The sequence below is a fragment of the Hoplias malabaricus genome, chromosome 17 (assembly GCF_029633855.1).
Source record: "Hoplias malabaricus isolate fHopMal1 chromosome 17, fHopMal1.hap1, whole genome shotgun sequence".
NCBI lineage: Eukaryota > Metazoa > Chordata > Actinopteri > Characiformes > Erythrinidae > Hoplias > Hoplias malabaricus.
In genome coordinates this window covers 8,751,186-8,767,071 of record NC_089816.1, presented here as the reverse complement: position 1 = coordinate 8,767,071, position 15,886 = coordinate 8,751,186, and the positions used below count along the sequence as shown (strand labels likewise).

The 15,886-nt window shown below is 37.5% G+C and overlaps 1 protein-coding gene across 2 annotated transcripts in view; it reads right to left on the bottom strand.

Annotated features, from left to right (window-relative positions):
- Positions 1-290: 290 nt before the first annotated feature.
- The window catches only part of kctd8 (potassium channel tetramerization domain containing 8), a 29,981-nt gene continuing 14,385 nt past the window's right edge, over positions 291-15,886 (bottom strand). For both annotated transcript variants that reach the window (XM_066649165.1, XM_066649164.1), the window contains exon 7: positions 291-1,981. In XM_066649165.1, the coding sequence (XP_066505262.1) occupies positions 1,449-1,981 (533 nt within the window). In that variant the 3' untranslated portion in view covers positions 291-1,448. The remainder of the gene's footprint in view (positions 1,982-15,886) is intronic.

Sequence of the window (15,886 nt, the reverse complement as noted above, 5' to 3'; positions counted from 1 at the left end):
CATGATTTTTAAAACCCTGCAGTGGGCCAAGACTAACCTGCAATCTGCAATACAAAGACATACATGCTCCTGAATACATGGAGATGTTTACTACTATACAGTTATAAATGCAGTATTAGGAGACTTGCCCAAGGAATCTTTATCAGTCAGTGCACTGAACTTTCTCAAAATTCCCTTTGATGAGTAGTAGTAAATACATCAGTGTTCTTATTTATTTACACGTACTGCATCTTAAATTATACACCACAAAGACTTCTTTTTCATTTTTCCACAACATGTTTTATTACAGGACACTGAGGCAAACCAACAGATGGAAAACAGAAGATCCCTTTCTCTTATGTTACATCATATAATAGACTAATACTAACTCTTTTGAGAGACTCACTGTAATACTGCAACTATGGATTCACAAAGAAAGCTCTGTCCTTGTGCTTCTCAAACCTGTGCCCTGGAAAGAGACAATACAGAATCTCAGTCCAGCATTTACTGAATTTTGTGCTTCAGACATCCTCTCAAAATACTACATAATGCTAATTTTAGTCATGACTGAAGGAGTACATCCTCTATGAAAATATTCACAAAACCCTAAAGCTTCGTGATGCTTCATCATGGATGTTGGGTAGCAATTTTCACATTATATTTCTGCAGTCATACTTTTAGGCACATTCACAAAAATGCACACATAGGTCAACATTCTGAATCTACATAATTAATAGTAAAATAGTCATAGCCCTATAGGCTTAGCTGAAACTGGACAGCCTTTACATTTCTTCCAAAGATGAATTACACATTCACACACAGCAAGTCATCATACTGACCAACATTTGAATCATCTACTCTTTTATCATAATGTGTTTTGGCTATTAAAATGAAGCAATAAAATGTGCTTCTTTCAAATAACTGCCAAACATCAGAGAGTGACAGAACATTTTGATTTCAAAGCAATATTTAACACAGGAACATAGAATTTGAGGCAAATAGCATTATATTTATGTGTTCATCACAGTTCTCAGGAAAAAAATACCTATTAATCAGTGTGAGGTATAAACTTTCTACGTTTGCACAATGTAACTGTACATGACACGCACATGAAATTAACCCTGTACTTCTAATTCTGTAGTCATGTTGATTTCACCAAAGGCATTTGTACTGAGCTTTTCGAGTAAGGAGACCTCTTGATTTGGTTCATTTAAAGGTTAGCACTCTTCCAAATTTCAACTGAATGGAGTCTTGCTGGCCAGAATATATCTGCCAAATATCTGTCAGCAAAAAAAAAAGATGAGTAGATAAAAATGTATCCACACTTGTCTATGGATATGAAGGTTTCAGTTTGTTCCTGCTCTTTCTCAAACACCGTAGATGTAGGAAATCTCTTGTGCTAGGAAAAGTTCACCAGAAAGAACAGTGAAAGAAAATGGAGCCCTGTAAGACTATTACGTTGCACTTCCCTAGAGCCCGTATTTCTGGAGCAATTCCGACTGCCACTGGCGCTTCCGTTCTGGGAATGCCTGCGGAATTTTTATCTTGCGGAAATCCCGGATGCACTGCTTCATCTCCTCTTCAGCACTAGGCCTCTCCAGTGTCTTCCTTCGTGTCAGTCCCCCAACTCCTCCACCTCCCTCCCGCAGCCCCACCCCACTAGTTAGGGACTGGAAGAGCTCGCTGTTGCGCCTCTTATCAGGGAGCTCCATCCACTGCACTGAGGAGCCCTTTTTGGGGGGTCTGCCAAGGGTGAGGGTACTTGGTGGACGGGACACTGAGTGCAGAGCACCACATGGGGCCAATGACCCTCCCACCACCTCTCCACGTGTTGCCAGGATAGGGCCTCCATCCTGAGGTGAAGTTGCTTCAGAGTGGGTTTCGGAGCTGGAGGTGGACAGCTCATTGAGAGAAGCTCCACTTTCACTGCCTTTATCCACCAGCTTCTCAGGCTTGGGCTCCTCACACTCGGCCCTGGGGGACACTGTCCTGCAAGCAGGCCCTGTCAGAGAAACAAGAAATTCATTGAAAATTTTATGCATTAATTATTCTGATTATTTGTATTATATTGAGGTGCAAGGTCACCTGGAGTGGGATTTGAATCCACAACCTCCAGGTCCCAGGAGCTGTGTGACTGCGACACTACCTGCTGCATTTGTATAAAGTTCGGTGTCCAAAAAAACACATCTCTGTTTCAGTTAACTTAAATTAATTTACAAATAGGTGACATAGTGGCGCAGCAGGTAGTGTCGCAGTCACGCAGCTCCAGGGACCTGGAGTTTGTGGGTTCGATTCCTGCTCTGGGGGACTGTCTGTGAGGAGTTGGTGTGTTCTCTCTGTGTCCATGTGGGTTTCCTCCGGGTGCTCCGGTTTCCTCCCACAGTCCAAAAAACACACGTTGGTAGGTGGATTGGCGACTCAAAAGTGTCTGTAGATGTGAGTGTGTGTGTTGCCCTGTGAAGGACTGGCGCCCCCTCCAGGGTGTATTCCTGCCTTGCGCCCAATGATTCCAGGTAGGCTCTGGACCCACCGCGACCCTGAACTGGATAAGGGTTACAGATAATGAATGAATGAATGAATTTACAAATATGCGTAAGGTCAAAACCTTACTTGTAAACTACTGAAAAACAGTCTCCCACAGCATATTGTTAAGCATACTGTTTATAACTTTCTGTGCTTAAACATTTTCTGCATTAAATACTGGATATCTGGTTTTTATCACCACTGTTGTGAACAACTCTGAATCCACAAGTTTACAATACACCATTTCATATTTCACAACTGCTGGAAAAGCACAGTACAATGGTAATCAACAAAACTTTTGGGTAAATTTCATTAACTTCTTCCGAAGTTCAATGCTATCCTTACGCAATCAATCATCAACAGAAATCAGCCACCTGTAGCAGATATCCCTTTTAGGCTAGAAAAACAAATATTTCTATAAGATAAGACACAATATTGGAGGTGTATGGAAAAAAGTCATAGGTTTTAACACTAAAACCCATAACCTGTCAAAGGTGCGTTAAAATGTCTAAAAGCAAAGTGAAATAAATGAATATAATCCACAGTGCTGCACATTTTAGAGCTTTACCCTTATTTAAAAGGGGACATATTACACCCATTTCTATAAGTTAACCCTGTTCCCTGGGGTCTTCAAATTGAAATGTTTGTGACATGCTTTGATCAAAATACCACAAAGATCAAACAACACAGCATCCTTCTCAACCTGTGTAAACAGCCCCCTTCACAACTACGACTTTGACTGCCCCTTCCTTTAAAGGTCAAGGTGACTGTTCACCCTGATATGAATGCACAGTAGTGAGCAGTGAGGTGCAGAAGCTCTCATTTTAGGCGTTTTAATTTGGTTTGTTTTCTTCTCTGTTTTTACTCAGAATTCACACATCTCCACATTCATCGTGTGAATTTTGCTGCATTTAAACTTATCTCTGCATTCTCACATAAATGGTGACCAGTGCTGTGATAGTATATACTCATATATATACAGGGGGAGGTACAATTGGAAAGTTTATGCACGTTACGTCAGAAGTGAAGCATTATCAGAAAATCATATTTTATCCCATGGCCACAAAAAAAAAAAAAAAACCCACACAATTTCTGGCCACAAATAATATAATAATAATCACGTCACATGTTCCTAAAGGGACAGTAGCTGTGCACAAGAACATAAACTCTCCTTAAGCATGAACCCAGAAATCTCAACCAATCACTATAAAACTGCTTGAACATCTTAAAGGCTAAGCACCAGCTCTATGAAAGTGTCGAACAAAAAAATACAGGGGAATTTGAGTTCCTAACATGTTATTTCTTACTAATTCAAGGAATAAGGATTAAAAGACCGTTGGCCCCCCCCCAACGGTGTTCGGAAACTCTAATAGGCGTCTTGCCTGTGACGAAGATGGTGGACAACAACTCTAGAAGTTGTACAAAATGACGAAAAGGTGTGTTGTTTTTGGCTGCAATAATTCAATGTACAGTGGGACATCTGTGTACAAATGACCCAAAGATCCCAAAATATCCAGAAAATTGACTAAATTTGTCAACTTTAAACGGGCACTTTGGAAAGGACCATCCGCTCACTCCGTTATCTGTAGCTCATTTCACTGGCGCTTTTCCAACAATATGGGCATGTAAGGACACCAACGAAAGGTGTTCAAGAGCCTCTGTAACACGGAGGTAAACAGGGTAAGTACACTTACTTCGCCTGTTTTAGTTGGTGTTAGTTAACGTTAGCTTGACTTGCTAAACTCGGTGGCTCAGATTATACTCGGCTACGTAGTTGCATTACGGAGGTTTATAGTGTCGGATGAATTCAAGTTCGACTTTGATCACGTTTACAAGAATAAAGGTACCTCTAAATTTGAGTTTAGCTTATTGCTAGGCTATTGTCATGAATAATGTTGGTTATTTAGCTATCAGCTAGATACTGTCATAACAGTCAGTCATAACGGTGTTTTACCGCGGCGTTGTTCAGCTGTTGTCCACCAGTGACGTCACGGTTGCGTTCAAGAATTTCCGTAGAGAGCTCGGGTTTTTCCGACAATTTAATAAAATTGTCAGTTTTAAAGCAAATTAAGCTGCTATTTTCATTTTAATTCATACTTATATCTGTCAGAAACTAAAATAATGTGAAATATTCATGGAGGTCCATTAAGTGGTGCTTAGCCTTTAACATTCTATTAGTTCCACAATAGTATGTCAGCACCTAGTAATATACTGTAATGGAATTATATGACAAACTAAAAAAAAACATGGAAAAGAAAAACAGATGTAGGGACATTACAGCCATAATAATTACTTTTCATGTTATACCATCACAGTTAAAAGTGTTAATCCTCAGCAGCACTACAAAGCCTGACTGAGCATACAACATAAAGAAACTGGTTCATGAGATATTAGGGCTGTGAGTTATGTAACTTGGTCCTAAACAAACACGGCAGAAGCATGCTGTTTTGGCACACAGGAGGAGAAAGATTATGCAAGAATAAACCTAAACATAAACACAAGTGACATGCACCAAGTCAACAACCACTCTGTGACAATGGTTTGGGGAAAAACAGACGAAGCTTTAAAAAAAAAAAAAAAAAAAATATATATATATATATATATATATATATATATATATATAAACAAAACAAAACATGCATTTGCCAAAATAAAACAAATACATTTTTTTAATGAATGAATGTTATAAACATTTTCACACAATTTGAAGGACAACAGATTTTTTCTAACCATATATAATAATAATAATAATAGTAATAATAATAATAATAAATATGTAAATGATATCCAGCCAACAGCATCCCATCTGCAGCATCCTGTGTCCACTGACGAAAGACTATAAAAACCAACACAAACCTTTCAGCCACAGATGAGCTACTGTCTCTGTCTTTACATCTCAGTGGTGGACACTGTTGTGTCTGATCCACTCGTACCACAGCAACACACACTAACACACCACCAGCATGTCAGTGTCACTGCAGCACTGAGTATGATCCATCACCCAAAACATAGCTGCTTTGTAGGGGCCCTGACCATTAAAGAGTATGCAGAGCAAGAGATGGACTACAGTCTGTAATTGTAGAACTACAAAGTGCTCCTGTCTGGTCAATGGAGCTGAGAAAATGGACAGTAAGTGTAGATACAAAGAGGTGGCTATATATGAAGCAATGGTATTTTAATAAACCTCAATTTGCATTTAAATCCCATCGTCCAAGAGAGTTTAGTCCTGTCTGAAACCACTGCTTAACATAATTTGAAAAAAATAAAGGATGGAAAAATATTCTAACTTTAATCTTCTCTCTATTATCTCTCCCTAAGTTTTTGCAGAGTAGAGAGAGCAGCTACTAATCACATGCCTCTGTGCGCCTCTTAATGCGATATACAGCAACTAATTGGTGATTAGATGCTGATATCCAGGCACAAGGGGAAGCATGAAGTCGGGCTGATCATTTCTGCTGAAGGGACACTGAGGGGCAAGTCCTGAGCTGCTGGGACCCACATTCAGCTCCAGCATACATCTCAGTTTATGCCTGTCCCTCTGAGTCATCTAGTCACCTAATCACACACAACATTCATTGCTGACAAGAATTGTGCTGTTGACAAATAATTGTATTTGGTCACTGATGTGTTTATGCTTGTAATTACATTATATGTCCTGTAGTAAACACTTCTTCTAATGAGTGATTTCAGCTAGTTTGAGGTGAACTAATTACTGACACATACATTCAACTGTTCCCACCCTCTACACACACGAAATTCATATAATCTCCAAAGAAATGCAATGTCAACAATATGACTGTGTGGCATGGTTATCGTGCCCAATGCCATGAATCAAATGGAGGTGCATAAATGCTCTCTGCACTGGATTGTGGTGCAGAGAGCCAGCCTAAAATTGAGAATTGGCCTCTTCATCTACTAATTTATTTCACATGGAATTGTTGAAATATCATATGAATGCTGCCTCATAATGGCAACTAAATGAACTCAGAGAATTGCAGGTGCTGTACAAATATCCATCAGATTATACACTTTTCCATCTCTATGACTGAAATCATGTTAGTGTTAGATCCTTTAAATTCCTTAGCAAGCATAACACACACTTAACATAATTCCACAAATATAACTGCATTGCAGTCAACGCATGAATTACAACAAGAATGTTGTTACGTCAAAAATGTAACCACACTACACCCACAGAATTAAAAACTGGACAAACAGCTGCCAGGTTAAATGAGTCTAGGCCCTTTAATTTCATGGAAATAAAAGTGTGTCCAAGACAATTCTAAAGCAAGCATTTTGCCATTAGGAGCCATATGGTGAGCTACCCACTAGGGATGAGAGGGTGAGTTTGGACCTTATATCTCAGAAGACTCATAATGCTTAATTCCTCTTTGCTTTACCGTCTCTCGAATAGCAGTAAGCATCGGTGCCTCTGGGGCTGCCGAGCATTTAAAACACAGTGCAGCTCCATCACAGAAAGCAATTACACATGTAGATCCATTGATTAGCTCCTACTGCACTAGGCCTGTTCATTCACAGGGACATTTTCACACTAAGAGAGACAGATTTTGTATACTGCCTGAGATGATGAAAGTTGTTTAGACATTTAGAAAGATGGTGACCCAGATACATGAACCTACACATGCACATGGCCCTCTGCTTTGTCACAATGCAATTTACCATGAATTACTATTTCTATTTCATCTGAAAACAAAAGAAAGAATATGCATTTGATAGCAACCTATGGCATGTTATCAAATTAATAAATATTCTCTTTCCTATTGCCTTATTTTAAAACACTATAGTGAGAGAAAATACTGCCAAAAAACTGAAATAGCATAAAATGCTATAAGCTCAACATACAAATACGTATTTTCTTATACGAACAGAACTACTAGCTATGCAAGTTAATAATCATTCTTTACATGAATCTTCTTTCTGCTAACCTGGCTCCTAAAGTTGACGTTCTATTGTTAATATCAACATTAAAAAACAAATTCATTATTAGAATGGTAATGATTAAAGTACTTGTAATTATCCACACAGCTGTCAGAAACACGCTACAGGATAAGCACAAAATTAGCACCCATCTAGTCACTGTGAGAAGTGTAATTAGCCTCAACAGAGAAGAAGGAGCTTAGAGTACGTTTTGCTCATAGAAAACCCTTAAATAAATAAATAAATAAATAACTAAATAAATAAATAGTGAGAACAGAAAAAACAACATAAGAGTCAGTACCAAAGTTTTTAAAATTGTGCATTTCATAATGAAAGAAACAAAGGAAAAATAGGACCAACAGACAAGGACAATGTTTCTTCTGATAAACTATGGTCTAGGTGTTGGCCCTATCATTTGGGAAACAGCTGATTCGATTCTCAATAGTGCCTCAGACATACAAGGCTAGAAGTCCAAGAGAGCGCAACTGTGCTCACTCTCTGGGTTGGTAAGGTGGCACCCCTTTTCTCGATCACAAGAACAATGCTAGCCAACGTGGACATCAGCTTACATAGTGGATCTGGACAGTTGTTCTCCTCCAGCTGTTTATAATCTACTGTCCAGCAACATTGTTAATGATTATTCAAAATGTTCTTGTCCACAACCTCCCTGGTTGGTAGGATTGTGTGTGGTTGTGGGATTCCTAGCTAACATTTGTAATTGAGAGCAACGTATCCTATAGATTCCATAGGAACATTAGCTAAATACTGAAAGAATGACATGGTATTTCTGCTGCCAATGATAAAAACATTCAGCATTTGTTTGGGTGAGATCAGAGGGAAGAACTAAAAGCCCATGCCTCCCAAAAAACTCAAGGCTGCTTAGCATTTCACACCGTTGCTATCCTGCAACAACCCAATGCCTCCTGACCTTTGTCAAGGGACCATGGATTACTAAAAAAGGAAAGAGTGGGAGAGGTGGCAGGATGGGAGGGTTGAATGTGATGCCAATCTATAATTGAAATGCAGATAACATTTCTGCTCAAGCCTTGGAGTGAAAAACAGGAGAACTGAAGGGGGTAGAAAGAGCAAAAATCTGATAGCCATTTTCTATATAGCTGTAATCCCGTTGGGTGAAACACAGGATTAAAATGGCGTAGAGGGCAGCTGCAATGCCACCAGCTTAAGAACAACTAACAGCTGGCAAGAACCTGAAGATAATGCTCAAAGTTTCAAAAATGACAAAATGACAAAAATGTGAATCACTGCATTTGCTGTAGTAGATCTGGGTGGTAAACGTGGTAAATGAAATTTTTAAAATCTCTTTGTTCTACATTGCACAATGAATCTGAAATTCTCAGTTGCTAGAAAAACAGAATCAATTTTGTGTGAGTATATGTGATACATTATGGTATTAAATGGTCTAGAGACTACATTTTATATATTGTGTTATTATAGATCTACGAAGTCAATATAAAGCAAATACAGAAATATAATTATGTAGCCATTTATTTTGTACAATAGTATAAATGAGATATTCCCTATATATCACTTAGTGACAGTGGTTCTAAGGGAATGACCTGCCTTAGATTTTATAAATAAATAACTCGAAAATGTGGTCTGCTAGTTCAGACACATACACAAGCACAAAAAAAGGTAATTGTGGTTCTTTAGCAGATCACAGTGTCCTCTAGAGACAGCATGTATTGTTTGTCTGCAGTAGTTAATAGGGAGTCAATAACCTGTACTAAGGTGCGGCAGATGTCTGCGCTAGAATAATTCTCTCTGGAGGCCAAAGCCATGTCCTAGAAATAATGTGCAGCAAAACTGTGTAAACATATTGTGTTCTCTCATGCTTTCACAGTAATTGAAGTCATAGAAAGCTCCATCTGTGGCCACATTCACGCTTAGGCTAAACTGGGAACGAGTGTCCTCTAACAGCTCTCAATTTTCTGTTCTGAATCACTGGTGCAGAGCGCAGTTTATGCTTACTGATTTATTTATATGCAGACAGATGCTTATTGTATTCCAATTTAGATCTCACCATAATCTCACCACAAATCTAACACAACCAAAGTCTGTTTTTCCTTTTCACATGAGCAATCTATACAAACAGACTATACCATAGCCTCCACAGGTTTCAGGTTTAAGCCTAATGCCTGTAACACACTCACAAACATGTGAACAGGGGCAAAATTTGAGTGGAAAGTTTATATCAATTTCAACCATTCCACTGTTCCACTGAATGCACCTTAATATTTAAGGTAGAAAAAGAGTAACTAGAAAAGGCTCAGTCTTATTGCCACTGCATCAAAAAATGCAACCTGAAACCCTATTACACCACATCAGCCTAATGCAGAATGGCTAAGGAGTTCAAACTCATCTCAGATCATATGTAAGACAGTGGAAACATGCTATAGTCGGATGAGTTCATCTTTCAGTTTGTTGTCATGAAAAGGGAAGCTGAGTTCTTTATGTTAAAGACAAAATTGACCATTCAGACTGATATCAGCAGAAAGTGCACAAGCCAACATCAGTCATGATATGGGGATGCATTATTGACCATGCATGGGTGACTTGCTCATGTGTGAATGGTTCACTTATGTAAAGTTTAATATAGACAAGAAAGTGCTAAACCTCATTCTGTATGTGGTACAACAGTGCGGCTTCAAGAAGACATAGTGCATGTGCTTAAGCAGCCTGCCTGCAGCCCAAATCTGTCTCACCAAGTGCAAAATCAGAAATCAGTGACCATGCTAAAGCCCCATATCAAATAAGAATGGGCAAAAATTCCACTTGCAAATCTGCAACAATTATACTCTTCATTTCCCAAATTATTAAAAAAAGTGTAATGAAAAGGAAAGGTGATGTAATACAGTACTAAAAATGCCTCTGCCCCAACCATTTTGGAGAGTACTGCATGCATCAAATTCTAAATATGGTTATATTTATAAAATACATGCAAGTTGGTCAGTTCACAGATTTTTTTTTATCTTATTTTAGAAAAGGTCCCAACTTTTGTATGGATGGAGATGTGTGATATGTGTTACACATTCAGTTAATCAAAAAAACAAACCAACAAACAAAAAACAACAGTCTAAGAACTAACATTCTTTAAAAATTATACTAATAAATACACAAATAAATACAAGTTTTTTTGGTGATAAATTGTAGCTGATCTTGGTGTGAGTTTAGAAATTACAGCTACACAAAATACCCAAATGAGTTTTCACTTTATAATCAACATTTCCTGATGACACAGTGTATTCCAGTGTGTGATTCTGGTATTGACTACAAACACACTTCTTGAAAGTTAGCACAAATCTGCAAGAATTTATTTATATTTGCCACTTAGTTTATTACTGACAATCTACTGTACTGATATATTGTGCTAAATGAACCGAATGTGCATGTGGACCCAATTACTACCAAAACTATCATTTTGAGAATTTTTATTTATTTATGTTCTATCTCCAAAAGTTCTATAAATCTGCAAAGATTTTATTTTGTCACACTTTTTTTTATGTCCTTGTACACTTATGATTACAGTGCATTACTAATTACAGTATTTTTCCCTAATATTGAATCATATTATTATTAGGAAAATGCTATGAAAAAAACATGGTTATAGAAATAGTTGATGCTTCTTAAATACATTTGTATTGTTAAATATTAAGACCAGTTGTGCTGACTACATCTGTATAAATTATGTATATATTATATATACATAAAATTCAATCTGTGAACAATGTAAATTATTATATTAAAATGAACTAATATTACAGGAATCAATATACTCACTGTCGTATATAATTATGACTGTAGCTAACAGGATCATATAGTGTGTACATTAAAACTACTTTTGCATATAACATTTCATAGACTGACATCGGCCTTAAAGTCTTACTAGAGCTAAGTATGATGCAATTACATAAACTGATTCTTATTTTACATAAATACATATGTATATGTTTACAGTATATATAAATAATGGACTCTACATCTGTCAGCACATGACATCAACATAGCAGTGTAAAGAATGCACTACAACATGACTGTCAGAATATTCATTAACTGAAACCACCTTCTGCTACTGGGTCAGTAAGCAGCAAAGACCAAGAATAAATTAATTTGCAATTAAATATTGGGCGACATTGTTAAAGAAGAAACAAAGATATACAGAGAACTATGTGGGTATCTAGAATGAATCAGCAAGTTGTTAGCATTGCTTATTCTCCCATCTGAGCTTAGTCAATGGCGTAGAAGTCATTTTGAAAGAACAATACAATGAAAGACAATCTAGAGCTAGGAATATTTGTTTTGCATGGCCAATTCACTACCCGTCCCTGCACCTAACCAAGCTATGCTTATCTAAATTAATGAAAGGATGGCAAACCTTATTTAATTGACAAACCTCGGAGCACACAATAGCAGGAAGAAGCCTGCTGTGTCGTTATCTGCATGACGGCAGCGTATCATCTCATTCTACGGTTGGGAAAACACATCCATCTCCGTTTGAATGTTGATGAGTGCCAAGGTGGCGTTTCCGTTTAAGAAAGAAGTCGAGGAAGTAGATTCCCCAGACGAGCAATCAGTTGTCAGATCCTGACAGCTGCTGCAGTACAGGGTGAACTAATCCACTGTGGGGTCAATCTGTGTAAGAGATGTCTCAGCAGTTAGAAGACAAATCATTGGACATTTCAAAATGCAGTACCATCTATATATAGTTCAAAATACAGTATGCCTGTCGACAGATCAACATGCAATAAGGATAACACGAGTGTAAAATACTGATCAGATCTTATAGATTTAAGCACCAAGACCCAAATTAAGCCTAATTGTGGACCAAAATGTGTTTCCAGAGGTGATTCAAGACTGGGGCTAGTATTTATTTCAAGACTGGGCTCAATCCAAGTCTTGAAAACGGGACCAAGATGTCACATCACACAATGTTTGTTCCTCGCATTAAAGGTTCATGGTGACACCCTATTGAACTCTGTTTTCTCATAATTTCTTTCTCATCTTTCATCATGTTCTATCACTTTTGTCACATAAACACAAAGTGTATTCTGTTAACGGAAAATGCTGTCTACAGCAGTTTCATGATTAAGTTGTAAGCCTCAACAAGTAATTATATGCAATCTACAGCTCAGATAAACTGTCTACAACAGGGTGGTCGGGTGGAGATTTAATGAGCAGTATTCTACAAAATCTTAGGAAGCTAAAGAAATAGTTAAAAAATATAAATCCAAGTTGTATGAGTGTTTGCCAGAATGAATGAGTAAATAAATAAATATTTAATAGCAGAACTAAAAATAAGTTAAGGCAGTCAGTTTCCTTAATGTTTTTAAGTCCATAAACTCAAATGTCAGAAGTATGGATACACATTTAATTTAAGTGTTTACTAATTCAATTAATGCTTGATACAACTTAAAAATACACATTTGTTCCACGCGGACACAGGGAGAACACCCTAAACTTCTCACAGACAGTCACCTGGAGCGGGACTTGAACCTACAACCTCCAGGTCCCTGGAGCTGTGTGACTGCGACACTACCTGCTGAACCACTCAATTTCAAAGTTTTTAATAAGATATCCTTATTTCATATTGTGTAACTGCTTCATAAATATCCTTAATAGAGAAACTGTAATTCTGATGTACCGCAACATGTTTTTTTTTTAATTATTTATTTTTATTATTTCTATACTAAACAAAAATACCTTTATAACTTGTATACCTTTTCATAGATTGCCTTTCACAGTAGCCGATAATTCACATGACTACATATTACATTTTTTATCATAAAAACTGAATTCTTTCTCAGAAGCAAATCCACCCACTACCTTCCTCTCCTACATTTTCTTATATTTTCCCCACTGACACTGTCATAATGAATACATGTTTGAAGTGCATGAAAATAAATCTTGATATTTTTTTTTAAATGTCCTCTTTCACAGCAGTATCTAGGCTCTGTCCAGACAATTCGGAAAAGGATCACCTCTCATTTTCACAGCATACTACCAACATAAGGCGGATGGTCATGGTGAATAATAATAATAATGGTCATGGTGAATTTGGCCTGTGAATAATAAAATATTATTCCATTTTAATCAGAGTTCTGATGACTGTAGTCTTACTTAAATTATAGGCACTCAATAAGGGAAAGTATCATAAGAAACTGAATCACACAATGAGGCCAAGATGGACCCTTTGAGCATGTTTTACCTACAGAGAGCAAAACAGAATAAATCAATAAACTGCTTCATATAAACATTTATAATAATATATTGTAATAGATTAATACTTGTATTACCAGCTAGTTTACCATTCAGAGGAAATCCCAAGAGATATTGTTTTGTCAATAAAATTTGAAAAATAGCTTGTTGCATTATGAATCAAATGACACAGAGTCCTAGAAAACAGTCAAAATACCATACTGTACCTTAACTACAAGGCAAATGATAGTATTTCCTTTAAAAGCCATTGATACTGCAGCTACAGCAGGTAGATGTGACACTACTCAGAAGGGTTGCATCTCCAGAAACTGACTCTGCTCTTGTGAAGAGATAGACACTGCAGTCTGCAGTACTCAGATGATAAGACTGATGACACCAGCTTTTAATCCCACAAGGACAAATGTTCTTTTGTAGGCTCTGTGGCTGTAGCATATCTAGCACTGCAGTTTTTTTTACTGTCTTTGTTCCAAGTTTTATGCTGTTGTCCCAGGATACTAGAGCAGGCATGACCTTTCTAGTTACTTGTTGGTGAGGAAAGCACAGTTAAACAGAAGGTGAAGAGCATGCACAGAAGGCAGACTATCACAGGATTTTGCTGTCTTGTCATGAATAACTCTGATTGTGCAAATATTTTTAATGTCCAATTACATCACTGCATCAAGCCGGCAAGTTGAAAGTAGAGCTCTGAAGACTGCAGCCTCATGGGATTTATTTTATCTCTGCATGCCTAATAACGAGAGGAAGAGAGAAATTCTTCTGCCTGCCCTCACTCCTTTAAGGCCACTTTCCATTATTTGGTTTTTAAAAAGATGGGTTTAGCTAATACATTTCATTAGAGTTATGAATTAGAATTGTGCTTGAGAGACGGCATTAGGCAATTAAACATCCCATATCAAAGAAAATCAAATCTTTCAAATAATTCCAGTCAGTCCATATATAGGTAATTCAATATGTATGTTGGGGGTGGCACGGTGGTGCAGCAGGTAGTGTCGCAGTCACACAGCTCCAGGGACCTGTAGGTTGTGGGTTCGATTCCTGCTCTGGGTGACTGTCTGTGAGGAGTGTGGTGTGTTCTCCCTGTGTCTGCGTGGGTTTCCACCAGGTGCTCCAGTTTCCTCCCACAGTCCAAAAACACACGTTGGAAGGATTGGCGACTCAAAAGTGTCCGTGAGTGTGTGTGTTGCCCTGTGAAGACTTGGTGCCCCATCCAGGGTGTGTTCCCGCCTTCGCCCACCGTGACCCTGAACTGGATAAGCGGTTACAGATAATGAATAAATATGTATATTAATAGTAACAATTTTTAAAGTTAAGATTTGTTTTTTATTATTTTTACTGACTGACATTTATGCCACACATAGCTCCAGTCAGAAGCCAAGCTGCTTGCATGCTTTACTCTGCCTACTCAACTAAGTAGTCTTTGAATAAAAATGTTGAAACATTGCAGCTTTCAGCTATTTACAGCACCTGTTTTAAAATGATATGAATACTGAACTATCATTTACAAGCCAAACAGAGCACTGATGCGTAAAATCAGTAACGGTGGCATAGAAGAATTCCAAGATGGTACTCAAAGGAGTACAATAAATAAAATGACAAACAGCAAACCAACAGAGAAATGAAAAACTTAAAACAAGACATAATGTGGTTAAATAAAGTCAAAGGTGCAGCCACTGTTGCTGTCACTGCAAGTATATATTGAAGATTGCTTGAGTTTACCATATTTATTTGCAGTTAGAAACAAAGTAACGTCATTAGAGATTCATTAGAATAAAACGAAAAATGTTGTTTAAAAATGAATTATGGCTTATTCAGGCATGAACTCATAAAAACAACATGTGAGGACCTGAGAGACATTTAAATGCACATTACATATTAAAGGCTTATGTATCTTATCACCAATTAAAAATAGTTTCATATAAGCACACAAAGATTAGTTTACATATTCTTATTATATATATTTGTAGTCATATTTACCATTTCAATAACTCGCACGTCCCTTCACGCCAGTTACATGTACATTCATGTCTTTTTTAGTGCACTGAGAACAGTCATTCAAACTAATGCACTCTTCTAAAAAGACATATTGGCATAACAATACCTGCCATACTCTCATGTAGACGTAGATAAGGCTACAGAGCTGCTCATAAATATCAATATAATACAATGTCAGTGTGTGTCCTATGAATAATTCATGTCTCCCTGGAGAGGACAC